This window comes from Syngnathus typhle, linkage group LG20 (genome assembly GCF_033458585.1).
Source record: "Syngnathus typhle isolate RoL2023-S1 ecotype Sweden linkage group LG20, RoL_Styp_1.0, whole genome shotgun sequence".
Classification (NCBI taxonomy): Eukaryota; Metazoa; Chordata; class Actinopteri; order Syngnathiformes; family Syngnathidae; genus Syngnathus; species Syngnathus typhle.
In genome coordinates, this window is record NC_083757.1 from 4,864,036 (window position 1) to 4,880,503 (window position 16,468).

General features: G+C 39.8%; 1 protein-coding gene and 1 long non-coding RNA gene across 2 annotated transcripts in view; both read left to right on the plus strand.

The window, feature by feature from the left end:
* The window catches only part of LOC133144285 (uncharacterized), a 63,418-nt gene extending 56,471 nt beyond the window's left edge, over nucleotides 1-6,947 (plus strand). Inside the window, exon 6 of the long non-coding RNA XR_009710636.1 lies at nucleotides 5,529-6,947. This is a non-coding gene — a long non-coding RNA (uncharacterized LOC133144285). The remainder of the gene's footprint in view (nucleotides 1-5,528) is intronic.
* A 4,440-nt stretch (nucleotides 6,948-11,387) lies between these two features.
* The window catches only part of csmd2 (CUB and Sushi multiple domains 2), an 81,795-nt gene continuing 76,714 nt past the window's right edge, over nucleotides 11,388-16,468 (plus strand). Inside the window, exon 1 of the mRNA XM_061266718.1 lies at nucleotides 11,388-11,616. Within this exon, the coding sequence (XP_061122702.1) occupies nucleotides 11,481-11,616 (136 nt within the window). The 5' untranslated portion in view covers nucleotides 11,388-11,480. The remainder of the gene's footprint in view (nucleotides 11,617-16,468) is intronic.

Here is a 16,468-nt window from a genome sequence, read left to right on the forward strand (position 1 = left end):
TGAATGTCACCACGGCTGGTTATCGCGACGCAACATCGTCACCCTTTCCTTGCAGGGATTTATTTGAGTGGCATCGTATTTGCAATCCTTTTACAAACTTTACATAATGTGCGTATAGCCACTTGCTAACGGTAGGTGGACGTGTTTTGGAAATTACACGCAGGAGCATTTTTTTTTTCTTTAAATTTGCGGCACTAATTTCCTGTGATCTTTTTATCCCTACCAATGTTTATTAGTAGGATGTCAACATTGTTGCTCTCCGCAGCCAGTCAAGCTCTATTGTCACGCCATTTTTCTTCTCTCTCTCTGATGCACCATCAACCCCTACGCCCTCACTTTAATCTCCCCGATGCCATGTCGTCTCTATTTTTCTCTCCTGATTTCATTGCCTCCATCCTACGCCTTTTTTTTTTTTTTATACCTTTCCCCTCATTAGTATAATATCCATGATCTGCACAGCAAAGGAACACAGGGAAAAATTACCCGGTGACCAATTAATGCGGCTGACCCGCTGTGCCAAACTCTGCCCTTGACCAGATTTGCACAAACAAAAAGCAGATGGAAACGAGATGTTAACGATGTCACGTAATGTACGACGATGACCGTTTCTTCTCCGAGCTTAGCAGACGTGCGCTGGATGGAAGTCGCCGAGCCACCAGCGTTGCATTAGCGAGCTGACAAAGCTCATTTAGGTCTGCTGGTGATGAAAGGACTGCGGAGCCCCATCCCACTGAGCTTCATGAAAACGTTGTGACAACGCAGAGTGATCCACTTAAGAGGTGCATAGTGCCCCTCCGGGGGGGTGGTGGCCCTCTTTGGTCACTCTCTCAGCCGTCGTGAATGTGAGCGGCACACTAAACACTCGATCCGTGCTCCTCAAGGCTTCTACGGCGGACATGCCGCTATACGCTGAGGTTGAGAGATCAGCAGATGAGGCGTCAATTTCATTTCATGTGTGCTCTTATGAACAAATGATAGACTTGAAGAAACTGCCGTGACCTTTATTCAACTGCAAACCGCACCATACTGTGTTTTACAGGACAATTGCCGAATACATTTTGCGCTATGTCTGAATGAGCCACATATGTAAATCTGAAGCCTGATGCTGCCATCTACATACTGTTTGCCACTCAATCCACTCAAATGTTCATGGAGGGAAACATCCCACCCATTGTCATTAAATATATCTCGCTCTGTATTAATTGGCTTCACGGTTATAACAGCTGAACATCTACAAAGAAGACGATTCTTGCCGCTGCTTTTCGCTCAGCTTCCATCTACTTTGTAGCACAGGCTTTCAACCCCCTCATTTTATTCTCGTCGATTCATCTCCTCAGTAGAGTCTCGGTTCTATCTGCGTCTTTGTGTTTACACTTTGCGTGTACAGTAGCGTACAGTTTTGCATATTGAGCATTTTTGTGTGGGTGTTACACTGCAACCATGGAAAAGCATTTGCACTTTCCTTCCTGATACACCTCAGCGGACACCTCATTAGGTACACAGTGAGGTTGCGCCATCTTCAGGGAATGGGAATGTTAATGACTATTTATACGACCACCAAAGGGTTTATCCCTGGAGGGTGATCTCCTTTACACCAATGTTCATCCTGGCCTTCTTAATCTTCTTCTATCCTCACTCTGAGAGTCCCGACTCGTCTTGGCACTTTACCTTCGCACTCCTCACCGAGCTGTCTTTTTTAATTTAATTTAATTTAATTTAATTTAATTTAATTTAATTTAATTTAATTTAATTTAATTTAATTTAATTTAATTTAATTTAATTTAATTTAATTTAATTTAATTTAATTTAATTTAATTTCATTTCATTTCATTTCATTTCATTTCATTCTTTTATTTTATACACTTGTTGACTTACTGTATCATTTTCAGACGCTATTGAGAAGCAGCAACCACTTTAAATATTTTGTTTGGAGTCGGCCATCTACATATTTATATTAATGACAATTTTAAATTACTGATTTAATTCAGATAGCACTACAAATCCAAATTTTCAAACCCCCAATGTTGCTTGTCAGTGTGTAAAGCCTGAGGAAATTCAAACATTTCTTCCCCAACTTATTGACCCTTTAATTAATAATGATGTTTTTGTCTTCCGCTCTACAACTAGCTTAAGCACGACTGCAAATGTCACTTTAGCGTATTGTGCCTAAGGTCAATGTACCCAAGAAGTTTTTTTTAGTTTGAGAGGAAGCAAAGGAGCACTTTGCTCACTCCCAGTGGGACTACTCAGTTTGTGCAAATCGGAAGAATTTATTTGATTTTTACTTCCGTAAGGTGATACAATATCTATGATGCAGGAGACTGCGTCAAGAAAAAAAACCAGGCACTTATGGAAGCAATTATTTGAGAAATAGTCAAAATTTGTGCAATCTTATACTTATGGCATTTCAAGGGTGCTAATTACTTTCCTAATGATATATAATTATGATAATTCCATGTCATTAACTCTAACGACAAGTCAACAATGCAAATTTGGTAGGGCTGACTTAGGCATCAGTAGTACTATAAATAGATGTACCGGCTCTCTACTTACATTTCACGTGTAACTAATTAGCGCTTCAAGCATATTGTAATTTGCAATCGAACATTTCTTGCTTTTATTGAAAGGGCAGCCATGACAGATTTAAATTGATTCCAATGATTTGCTTAAAGGGTAGGAATTAGAAACCAAGTTTTCTGTTCAAGATATTATCATGTAAGTTGCCATTCAAACTCCAAAGTACTTTTTTTTTTTACATTTATAAATTGTTTTGCAGGAGAGAAATGTAGATTAGGCCAGTGTGACAGGCCCTTTGTGCTTCAAAATGTCAACGATGAACATAATTAAAGTTTATTCCGAATATAATACAGTACAAGGCACCTCGACACCCTCAACAAGAAACTAATCTCGCACTCTGCAAAGTTTTAAATGCGTGAACGGCATTATTTATGCTGACTCACGCCATATATACACTTTCAATTTTTATAGAGGATACTATGCTTCCTTTACGACCGGCCATATTTGAAAATGATAGCCACGCCACAAAAAATGGAATAACAGATAAATACTACAACAGATTTTATTCGTCACGTCGAAATGTCATCACAATAAAAATATCGGAAGAATGTTGAGCCCATCTACTTTTACGGAACAAAATAAAATATCTCCATCTAAATGACGTAAATCCCTCAATTTGTCTCAAGTACTTTGACTAATTAGATATTTGCTTTATGCATCATTTAGATCATTAACTGCTAATACGTGAGTATCTCTCAACATGCAATCACTACAATGGAGTGAAAAATAGACTCTGAGCTCGATACATAAGAGTGCCTTTGCAAATGGCGCTAATTACGGGGCATTATGCCATTAAGTGACTGCGCTCTTCAAAAAAACCTTTCACCCTCGCCCAAAACGTGCCATTATTTTGAGTCCTGGTTAGTTTGCAATGTCATGAAGGCATGACCCCAAATGACTAAAACAAAATCTGGTTGAATATTGCACGCGGTTGTCTCCGACGTAAGTACGTTGACATCTGTTAATTGAGCGTGAAGCGACCGTTCCCGTGTGATCACAACCATCACGGGCCTCTATTAAATGAAATCTGACGTTCCCCTTTTCACATGATCACTTTGTAAGTTAATTTAATTGAAACAGCACTTTCTCATGAGAATTTCGTTTAAAGTCATAGAAAAAGATGAACTATTTGGCAGCAACATGAGTTAATGATATTTCTTTTATTACCGTATTTTCCGCACTATAAGGCGCATCGGATTAAAAGCCGCACCTTCAATGGATGGCTCATTTTAAAACTTTGTCCATATATAAGAATTATACGTTTGTCCCGCAGCCCGGACTTTGGACACACGTGCTGTAGTGCCTCAACATTGGTCCATATATAAGGCGCACCTGATTATAAGGCGCACTGCTGGCTTTTGAGAAAATTTGAGGTATTTAGGTGCGCCGTATAGTGCGGAAATACAGCATGTATAATTATTATATTTTCTACGTGTTAGGTTTCCGTCTTCATCTGTTCTCGCCAGCCCTGTTGCTTAAAGTAACAAACTATTTGACGTTCTCTGAAAGTTATAATGTTTACTTTTGTCTATGATTCACTTTGGTGCAAACAAGACTTGCAGCTACTGTCATTCAACACCAAACCCCTTAAGCATTTTTTGTTTCAAATGGTTTCTATTTTTCGAAACTACCAACATAAAGCGAATCGTTTCACAGTTTATTCCAAGTCACCATTTTTATTATTTTTTTTTTATATAATGAGGCAAGCTAATTTATCACTGAAGCACTTTATCTTCAGTTCTGAGACAATGTTCCATCCTCCACAAAAATAAGATGAAGAAAAGGCAGTTTGAGTTTTCTAATTTCACTCAAATTAGGTTTAATGTTCAACCCAGCGTGAATCCAAGCCTCTATTGGATCAATGACCTCCGAGCCTGGGTAATCTGTGGCGTTGATGGGTCCACCTCATTGATCATTATGCCAGCATTAACTAATCAAACCCAAATGCGGTAAACAAACAAGCAAAAGGAGACATACCCAGAAGTTTGGTCCTTCAGGAAAAGAGGCAAAATGATGCCAAGAAAAATATATAAACTGAAATCCTCTTTGGAAGAGAATATCAAATCATAAGATTGCTCAATATTTCACTGGCTTGATGAAATATGCATTGTAGCCCAGAATGGAGAAGGAAGGAAAAAAATGCAATGATTTGGATGCATAATGTATGAGAGAGGTCCGTTGGCAAAAAAAAAAATGACACTGCACTGTTGAAGAATCACTATTCCATTGCCACTGCAGCACAGTGAGATCCGTCACTTGTGCATTTTTTTTATGACTTTTATTATTTATTTATTTGTTTATTTTCATTCTTTCATTACTTTTCATTATTGTGAATGTGCTGAGACCATTTTACAAGAATTCTGTGTAATTTTCAGGGCTAAAACCACATTTGGAAAATATTTAAAATTACAATTTAACATTTTTTTCACAGGTGCATTTTTTTTACTTTTATTGTTTGTTTATTTTCATTATTTTTATTTAATTTTTTTTATTACTTTTATTATTATTATTAGATGTTGGTGAATGTACTGAGACCATTTTGCAATAATTGTGTAATGTTAAGGGCTAAAACCACATTTGGAAAACATTTAAAATTAGAATTGAACATTTTTTTCACAGGTGCATTTTTTATGACTTATTATTTTTTTATTTGTTGATTTTCATTTTTTTTTTTTATTACTTTCATTCTTTTTATTAGATGTTGGTGAATGTATGAGACCATTTTGCAATAATTCTGTGTGACCTTCAGGGCTAAAACCAGTTGCGAAATATTTAAAATTAGAATGTAACATTGTTTTTTACGCTATGTGCAGGGAAGGAGCGTAATTTGATGTAGCAGGTCTATCCTAGGGCGAGGCCGTGTTCCGGAACGGGTTTCCTTCCCGAGTACTATTCAATGTTTTACTAGGGTGACTCTTCACTGTCTGATTTCAACTCTGCTTCTCCCACAGAGCTGGATGAATGAACTTGTCTTGTCGTTGCTTCCTGGAGGTTGGAGCCACCCGGATAAACCGCCGCAGGACTGGTAAGGTGAGCTTCCCGCTGCTCGCGCAGTCAGCCCTCCCCATAGGCAACTAAACGTGAACATCTTTTCCAGTGACCTTTTGATAAGTCGAAAATATTGCAGTGATGAGGCATTGGCCGGCATGTTAACCTTCAAATTCACACAAAAGACTCGTCTGGAAACACGCAAACTTCTGAGTGGGGAAATCATTTCGTGTTTCGTGCTAGCTCTGATATTTTTTCTGCATATATTTTGTGATCTGTGTGACATTAACGGAACTGAGATGTGCCTCATTGACATTCATGTATTCATTTGATGTCACACTGTCAAAAAAAATTGAAAACACTTGAGGGTAAAGGCAGGCAGAAAAGTGCGAGAAATGAAAGGATGGCGGATTATTGATTGATTATCCTCACCGATGCCGATTCGCTTTGTAGTGTTATCCTGCAGCCACTTGTGCACATGTCTGTGGGAGTGATTAGCTCAATGTGTACACTCTTGTGAGTCCCTCCCTGCCTGCGGTGTGTGTTTGTGCATGGATGACAGAGTAAGAAAGAGCTCATAAATATCCATGTGTGTGTGCGTGGCAACACAACACTGCATGCTGCATCACTGACATTCAAATAAAACATAATACATGATTACATGTGGAAAAATATGGTCCTTTTACGGTGTCACTTTTATAGATGGTGAAAAATAGGACTAGCCTGTTTGCACTTACTCAATATGAGTTAAAAACAATTTTGTTTTTTTGTGTGTATGCTGTTGTTGACCTGACAGTAAATTGTATATTGCATCATCGTTAGCGCTTTTTATTTAGCAGCTCTCGTGAGCTAAGCACTGTGACCAAAAGGCCAATGCAAGGGCACTGCGTGAAAGAGTTGCAAAGAGGGTCAGCGGTTCTCCAGATGAGAAGATGGTTTTTAAAAACACCTCCACCTTTTTAACCCATGTTGTGTTCCCAAAGTGGCACTGCTGAACCACAAAATGTTGCAATAGTCAGCCAAACACAGATCGGCACGATGCAATTTGAAACAAACACTCGCCCTGGCGGTTGTTGCGGATTTTGATTCATCTCCGGCTTCTTTTGCCCTGATACCCGTGGCACCATGGTTCTAAGGAGAAACTCATGCTGGTGCCTAGTTGCTATATTATTCCTTGTTATTATGCTCATTAATATTCTCCTTAGTACCGAGTCAATGATGAAAAGTAAGTACAAGTTCTGTCCTCGTATTCCGCAGCTATGCAGTAATAGTGCGGGTGTTCATTTACGAGTCGTGTTAGTCCGTTAGCATTGGTCCAGAGCAGTCATTAATATGCGCATATGATGAAGAAATGTTATTTGCTATTTGCATATTGTAGTCACCCAAGGATCTAATGATTGTATAAAATCTATTATTATTATTATTATTATTATTATTATTATTATTATTATTATTATTATTATTATTATTATTATTATTATTATTTCTGTGCATCAATGACTATAAGAAAGTCAGTTGGAGTAAGTTATGAATAGGGACCCTCCAGCAAATTGGAGGACCAAATTGAAAATATTTTTCAAGGGTGATTAGAGAGCTTTTTATAATCTGGAAATTGCAGTACAATGCATTATGTACAATTTGATGCTTTGGTTTTAAAATTCATACTTTTACTAAAATTGCCCCCTTTCATTTGTCCGGAAGCACCATGAGTCATAATCATCATAAGAGGGTCCCGTCTGCATTTGGCGATTATTTTTTCACAAAATGATTATGCACTTTCACTTTAAGGGATGCTTCAAAAATAACAAATTAAGATTTTGCCATGTATTTGATGTCTTGCTCTTATTGTGCATCTTGATGTGAACCCTTGAAGTGGTGCTCTTTTTGAGAAAACTTTGACAAATCCTTTTTACTTGTGGGAAAGGATTAAATTACACCGGCACAATGAAGGTGAAGAGGCCTTTTTTTCCACTTTTTGGGGAGGATAGAAAAGACTTTGGATAAGCATCAAGACCAATGGCGCTGCATATTACGAATCATCTTTTCTTCAACTATGGATGGGAGAGAACTTTCTTCAACCCAACCAGGACAAAGCTGAAATTAGACTCATCGGTCCCGAGTGCCGGAATGGGGAAACTCAATGTCTTCAAATCCTTCAACGTAGGTGAAAAAAGTTTAATTTTGCTCCATAGATTAAAAATATAACAACATAGCCTCTTCTTCACACTTTAATGCGTCATTTTGCATAAATGTGTAGTTTTTAGAATCATAACTGAGTCCAGGAGCATGTCTATAGAATTTAATTTAATTTAACACTTAGTTGCGGCTTACTGACTAATAATTATGAAGGGGAAAATATTATTTTGTGATGAATGTATCATACAAGATTTTGACTTACTGCTTGCTCACTCCATCCACGACTTCCCATCTCCATTTCTCACTTGCAGGAAGAAGAATGTGGAAAAAAACAACATGTGTGACGTTAAGGGAATACAATGATGGAGACCAAACCGACTGAGTGGGAGGAGAAGTGAAGAATGATCCCCGATCGTCCTTGTCTTATGAGGGGAATCCATCAAGAGTGACACAAGGACAAATAACATTTGTGCAGCACATGTGAGACTTACATTTAGCATGATTTTTTTTTTTTTTCTTCCAGAAATAGTTGAATCTCATATAATAAATTGTATTATAGACAGGCAGCACTTAGGTCCATATTGCGAGTTATTGGAGTAAAAATAAGATCCAGTGGAAGATTGAGTCCCATCTGCACACTCACAAAAGTGAAAAAGTCACACATTGGAAGAGGCTGTAAAATTAATGTGGATATGAATGTGAATTTATGATCATGGATTGAAAGGATATCAAGTCTGTCTCACAAGTGCTTAAAAAAATGCAAAATAAAATAATATATTTAATATATAATGTAATTCAATATTTCATATAATTTTCCATTAGAAATTACTGTCACTTTGTATTTCAACTTCTGTAGGCAAGATGTCCACATTGAATTATTTTAGATTACATTTTTCGTCCAAAATACCTTTTACCTAAATAAACCGCACCGGACTATAAAATGCAGGGTTCAAAATTTGAGAAAAAAGTCACGGCTTATAGTCCGAAGATTACGGTACTCTCTTTCACAAATAGACATAATATGCTAAATCTTGGAATTAAGTGTGTTTGACGGGCCGGGTTCTAATTTGTAAGTGAGGGCAAGAAGAGATTAAATAAAGGATTTAAAGTGTACAAGTGATTGAACATTGAAAAGAGTCAGAAGGTGGAGACGAAAAAGTACAAGTAAGTAATTTGCCTGCGGAACAAAACTGCGGAAATCAATGCTTAGCTAGTTTAAAAGACAAGCAAGCGTCGATGAGGTGTAGTTTGAAGGTATTTCTTTGGTAAATCGCACAAGAGCTTGTACAGAAGCAACCCCGATGAATAAATGAAGAGAAAAATCTCCCTCAACCAACTGTGTATTCAGATATAGAACGGGAAGTACAGTGCAAGAAAAAAATGCAGTCGGTGAAATCCATTTCCGAAAATTGCTTCCGCAAAACACCTACGCTGCACTATCGTGAAAAAGTTCCCTAACGCCAATTGTCATCCTGTCACCCCTAGTGCGGGGTGGTGTGTTGCACTTACGTCATCACTTGCTACTATCTCAACCGTGCCGTTTCTATTATGGAAGCATTTTAGATTTGATCCAAAAAACTCCAACCCAGCCAAAACATCTTCAACACTTGGCAGGTTGCTGTTTACTCAGTGGCAATGCATGACAACTAATTCCCTCAAACAGATTATGTTAATTTGTGCAGTAAAATTCTCTGTTTGTATCAAAAAATCTAGCAGCTGCTATTTTTTTTCCTCTATTGAAATATTAATGTGACATTTGAACAGGCCTTAGGCATTTGAAGGCCTGTGCCTAGGTTCATATATTTCTGCTCAAAACTATTGATCTAACTATTAATCGTACGAACTCAAAACTAATTTCGATGTTTGTTTTTTTTTATCGTAAGATTGACGCCATCGGTTACTATTAAGTTAAAAATATTCAAGGTAATTTTTTTTGTTTGATAGAGGATCCAGGTTTATATATTTTTTCATCACCTCTTAAAAAAAATATCACAATGTAAGAAAGTATTAAAGATGTCAGCGTTCAATTCGAGTTTAAGTCAGTAACATCGATATCCAAGATCAACATACGCAAACATCAACATGGAATCATTTGCCACATGCTCGAGACCAGACCAACCTATGTAGCCTAGCAACAGCGCAGAGCATACTGAGAAGAGAGATGAATGTCAAGAGGGAGATATTTCGTCCGTCTCTGCCACTTAGTCATTCCCACAAACAGACGTCAGAAGGAACATCGGTTTACATGCGCAAGTTTAATTTCTCTATGCAGGAGCGTTTTGGCATTAGCCAAAGTATCAACACCCTTATTGGTACTTTTTTTTGGCAGAGGACCCGTCCCTGATAGCAAGTGACAAAAATACAGTGACAAATAAATTTTACCTGCCTCTGTTCAATACGATCCACCGCCATGGGCCTTTTTTTTTTTTTTGTTCAAAATGTCCTCTAATATTTTCCTGTCACCAGCTTAGCCATAAAGAAATACTTTACAATACAGGCAGTGTTGCTCTAAAACTTTCCCACATTTCACGCCTCTCCCGCATGCATCCCGTCAATGATCGTAACGATCATCAATTCATCTTGTGTGAGCAGTGCAAAGTTGAAATCCCCGTCTTGTGCGAGTGTTTATGATCACCGAGGTTAGAGGCCGTTGCACATTTCATTATCCTCCACGGCGCATTGCGGAAAACTAATCATAGCAGCCATATGCAAGAGGTGCAAATGACATTCAGTTTCACCAATGGACGTTCCGGACTATTAAACAGCAATTTCACAATTAGGCGTGAACACGTCTATGTTAAAATGACTTCTATTCCGCTGAGTGAATGGTACATTGGCCGTGGCTGAAGCCATTGATGATCAATTATCGTTATTAATAAAATAGAATTATTATCCGAATTGCAAAAACAAAATGCTAGTTTGATTAATATTTTACAGCAAACTGTATGTGTGTGTGGCTTTCTCATTTAGGTCCAAATAACCAATGGAATGATTATTTACCATCATTATACTGTTGCTTGTAAACTATTTTATATTACAATAGGGAGTCCACGTGGATTGGCACTGAGAGGAGAGAGGGCAACAGTAAGTGAGGGAGGGAGAGAGAGAGAGAGCGAGAGGAGAGAGAAGCTCTGCAGTCTGATCTTGGCGTCACACAGAGCGGAGGCAACGCTGTCAGACGCCACGTTGACCATCCTGGGAATAACTCCAATTTTTCCTCCATACATCAAGATTCCATCATTTCCGCACACAGATGCTGGGTGGAGAACTTTCGGGTTTTATTCTGCCGTTCCCGGATCACATGCTCCCATCGGCTCATTTGTATGTGAACCTAGTTTAAGGTGGATTATCATGCCTGCAATTGGTGACTGTCTGGATGGAGATTTAGGAGCCGCGCGGCAAGCCGGTGGAGGAACGTTTTTCTTTTGACGTGCGTCGTGCCTCTCCGCGGAGCAGCCGAGCGATTGGCGTGATTTTTTTTTTTACACTCGTGCGGAGTCGACGAGCACCCACTTGCAGCGTATCATTTTGTCTTGGAGACCCCCCCTTTCTACTCTTCCACACACAACCCCTCCCCTTCCCCACACTCTCTTCTCCCCAGGTGTGAAATATATACCAAGCAGACTCAGTGCCTGCAAGACATGGTTCATACCAGCTGCCAGATCCGAGCCTCCTCCATGCATTGGGATTTTTCTCAGCACCCACACCGAGTGAATCACCCTTTTCTGACCATCTGAGAACTATCCATACAGTGTAGACCCGGCGGAGGAAGCTTTGCCATGGACACCGCTTTGAGCCGGGACGGGGCAACGGGACCCACGGAATGCCAGATTTGGATTTTGAAAGGGGGAGCCCGTCGGTGGAGCAGGGTGATGCTTGTGCTCTACATGTGGCTTCTGAGCGCGTCAGTAAAGGGTGAGTCCCCGTCGAAGAGCTCAAGTCAAATGCGGCAGGCTTACACACACACATTGCAACCGCTGACTGAATGCAAATCAGCACCTTCATTAAGACGCATGAGGATGCGCCTTGTGAGGTTTGCCACTATAATGGGAGATGATTGCTGCATCAAGGGCTTTTCACACTACAGGGGTGTTTTGTATATCAGCGATGTCATACATTAGACAGATTCGGAAAAAAAATGTGTTGGGTTTATATAAAAGAGTTGGCTGCCGCTGCTCTGTCTATTTTGGTAACTGTTGAACTGCAACAAGAGCCCCCCCCCCTCTCTCACAGTGAGAAGTGAAGCTGTAGGAACTTGAAAAAGGAGTAAATTTGACTGTTAAAAAAAAAAAATCAAAGCAAAGCTGCAGTGGGAGGGGGGGGTGTCCTAAAAAAGAGTGCAAGCAGGCGTTCAGCATCCATAAGTGCATGAGCGCAGACAGATAGGGAGGGGGGGGGGGTTTGTCTTTCTTTGAATCCTCCTTCGCCTTCCGACGTCAGAAGATCCCCCGACTTGTTTTTCCCTCTTACGCATTAATTTCTTATGCAGTCTTGTAGCCAAGCATTCAACAGATTTTGTTTTTAAATTATATACCATGTTTCTTGGCTCTGATTTTTAGAAACATCTCTCTATTGGCTTTCTGGTTCATATATTGGATATTAAATTTATATTTTTTTAAGTGCTGAAGCCAGAGTGGATTTGATAGCAATTCGCCGTGGCTCTCGCCCACTCAAACTTTTGTCACATAATCCACAAGTGAGTGGGACAGTGCTTGTTGAGCTTCAGTAGTTGATTGAAATATACTACTTCCACCCACAAGGTGAGCAAATTTGTGTCATCAAGCTTGCTATTATTTATTTTATTTGATTGGAGAAAAGCAGAGAGTGCTTAGTCGCCTCGTCTAACACTGCGTCCCTACATAGGAGCCACCGGCAGTTGCCCCTTCCCCCCATTAAGGGGCACCAGAGCCCCACACTCTGCCGGAAAGTAGCGTAAAGAAATGCCTCCTATATAGCCCGTGACCCGTCCCAGCATGGACTCAACGCATTGATTCAAACAAGCCGATATTCGTCATTTGTGGGCTGTTTGACAAGCGGCGCTTAACTCGCCTCAGGTGTACAAAAGGTATTCATTTATCAAACAGTGTGTGACTTTAAAACAACATTGTAGCCTCTGCGGGTGTCTCCCAAGAGGTGAGGAGATAGAGATGTGTCAAAGAGAGCTGGGAGCGATCAAAAACAACCTTCCCGGAGGACCTGTCGCTCAATAAGCGGTAATCAAGCTCAAAGCCACAGAGGAGAGAACCCTAGGGCGGTGCGGGACGGAGGGAGCCTGAGTGATGATGACGTCTGCAGACTGTCTGTGACTCCAGAAAGGCATCATCACATTTTTTTTTTCACGCTTAAGTGTTATAATGATGATGATGATGATGCAAGCTCGAGAAATGCAATGGAGGTTGGATGCTTCATTTTTATTTACTTTGGAACATTATAGCATCAGTCAAAGTGCAGCTTCAGTTTTGCTACAATTTGTGCAAATTTTACATGATCATCATTAATTGGATAATGCTCCCATTATCGAAAGAAGGAAATGCACTTAGGATCCAAAGATGAGTTGAGTTGGAATGGAAGGATAACAGTGATTCATTTGCAGTGGGCTGCACACGGTAGCAGTTGTTATGCATTTTATTTTTTATTTTTATTTTTTATTTTGACATTGGCTTTTTAAAATTCCAATAGTTTTAGTTTTAGAATATATATATATATATATATATATTTTTTTTAAATGAGACTTGTATTGGTTTTAGTTTTTGATTAAAAATAAATAAATAAATAAAATAAACTGTCAATAAATAGGCTCATAAAGTAAATGAAATGACAATTCTCCAATGATATTTTGATCTTCCTTATACTGCAATACCAAAAACAAATACTACTACAATAAACGTTAGGGTGCCTGTAACTGATTATATGAATTTACATTAGTTTCTATGGGAAGTAGTGCTTCAGTTTTCATCCACTTCAGTTTCAGTCACATGTTTTGAAGCGGATCAATCGCCAAAACAAGGTTTAACTGTATTTAGCAAACGTTAATGCAGAACACATTGCAAGTGCAAGTCAATCGTGATTTCAGCACCACGGACAGCGCCAGCAGCCAACAAGTCCGCTCAGCAGCTGCTGCTCGCTGTATCACGAACTGGCTCTTGAATTTGTTTTTTTTTTCAAATGTTTCCATGGCTTTGCACTCCCAATTAGACACAGTCACACTTTATAAGCCTATTTGATAAGATCTGATCAGATTTCTGCCTCTAATTTCATACTAAATTAAGCAAATGCGATTCATTTAAATGAAGGGAACATATGAGCGGAAGTGAACTCAAGGCAAATCTCGGTCAAACTTACTGATTTGTCATACTTTTAGTATTATTAGTAACTACTTTTACTTCATTAATCTTAGTTGCCATCATCAATGTGACACTGACTGATTATGTTATTAAAGTCATTGCGCAATTGCGCAAAGTGATAATATCAACCCCCAAATTAAAACCTATTTATCATTGAGGCACACCGTCGATATGGTCACCTGACTGAAATGTTGCCAAGTTAGAAAACATCTAATGTTTTGCCCAGAAAATGTCACGGAGGCACGTTCTGCTCTTGACCTCCCGGAAGACGTCTTGGCCCAACGCTCTCATATGTCGTCTGCACCTAACGCTGCCATTGCTTCATCTCACCTCTCTCCCACCTGTCCTCCTGCTACATTCAATCTCCAATCTGCCACATGCTCCGTCGCCTCCCATCTTCCATCTGCTCTCCACGTTCACCGCTGAGCAATAAATGCAGGAAGGAGGCCGGGAAATGGTTAACTCAACATTTTTATTCAAAACTAGGCAGTGTCTTGAATACACAATGCGGGTGGGAAGGTGAGTGATGGTGGTGATGAAGACAATGTGCCTTTGGAGTGTCGGGTGATTTTCTGCTGCATAGTAAATGATCAATTTGGAGCGCTTATTTTGCTTATCAGTCATTAGGTACTCACCTACTAGGACATACAGTACTGTGTGTGTGTGTGTTCTTGTTTGACTATACAAGCTGTCACCTAACTTGACCCTTAGATGATTCAAGTGTCTGTGAGTGTTTCCTCAAATTGTACTGTTTGACTATGACCAACCACCACCCTCTTGCCACACTGTCATCCGTTCCCAGATGGTCCAAGCTCTGTTGTCGCGCTTTGTCGCACAAATCATAGCCACAACGGTGACTCACACACTCGCAGTGGTTTACAAATTCATGCGCACTCCCCACAATATTCTTAAATGTATTCATGTAGCCATTTGCTTCTATGCGCAGGCTCATTGACGTTTATAGACACCCACACACACACGCACACACGCGCACACACCCACACACACGCACACACACACTCACACACACCAAGTTCAAGGTTTGTAACTTAAAAGTCTGATTAAAGTGGCACTCAGTGAGAAGGCATAACATCGCATACAAAATGTTCCTTTAGCAGCTTCCTCCTCTAAGTACTTTGACTTTAATGCGGTAACATAGAGAAAAAAAATATTCAATATTATGCACAATACTAGAAACAGGCAATTTTGTGTCTGAACAACTCAGACGTTCAGTGACGGGAAATAAATGAAATAAAAGCTTTTTTTTCTTGGATCGTGGCAAGGCATTATTTTACATACATTACTTAGAAGTGAATGCTATTTGTTAGCTTGGCTATGTCCACGGTAAAAGCTTCATGTACGATATTGTATTGCATTGTATTACATGACTCGACTGCACTCACCTTTGTGTTCTACACTGTGCATTGGTAGCGGAATCCTAAAATATGTTCACCTTTTCTCGCCCAATCTCCCAGTGGAGATGCTTGGTTGCTGCGGGCAGCTGGCTGATGTCAGCGACCGTTGCAACCGCTCTGCAACTCCTGTCACACTCGAGAAAATTAATTCTCTAGCTTAAGGTAAAAATAAGGTAGACATGATTTTGATTCCCCCCCCCCCCCCCCCCCCTTTCCCTTCCGATGCTGCTGTCACTATCAGACAAGGGAATTTTCTTGAAATCCTCCCATAAAGAAGGCTTGATGTAGACTGTCTTGTAAAGACGCAACACTTTCATTGACTTCCTGACTTTGCCTCCTCTTATCTGACTGTAATGATCCAGGACATAGGAGATTAGATCCAGGGCAGGTAACTTGTCCTTGTCTTGTTACTTTCCCGTGCTGTTTCTCTTATTTCCAAGCTCGTCGCAATCTTGTCTGAGGTCTTTTTTTTTTTTTGTTGGAATGGTGATTGTGGAAAGAAAACGTGTTGCTTTAGTGGTCTGGTTGCATTACTTTCGAAGTGCTAGGTAGAGAATGTGGAATTTCTTTACCTGAACACTCACAACTAAAGTGACGTTACAAAAATATATACACGGTGTATTTCAAATCAATCTACTATAAAGCCAAATCCAAATAAGGATGTTTCCTTCAAACTAAGTATCGAGCTTAAACACCATGTGTGGGCTCATGTAGCAGATTTTGTTTTCTACTTCTCTCACACACACAGAAGCCTTCTAAGGGGGCACTTGGTTCAGAATCGAAAGGTTAAAGCCATCCCCAAGTTGAAGTGAGCTGATTGATCACGTGCTTCCCAGCCATCTCTCTGTGATAAATGGAATTGTCCTGCTGGGGCACTCATGACCCGGCCTTTGGATCCCATCTCCTTCTTGGGTTTCATATACTACAGTTAGGAGTCTCCTTGTTTACCCTCTCCCGCTGCTTACTTACTATGCATACATCAACTTTATTCTAAAGAGTCTCCAGCTC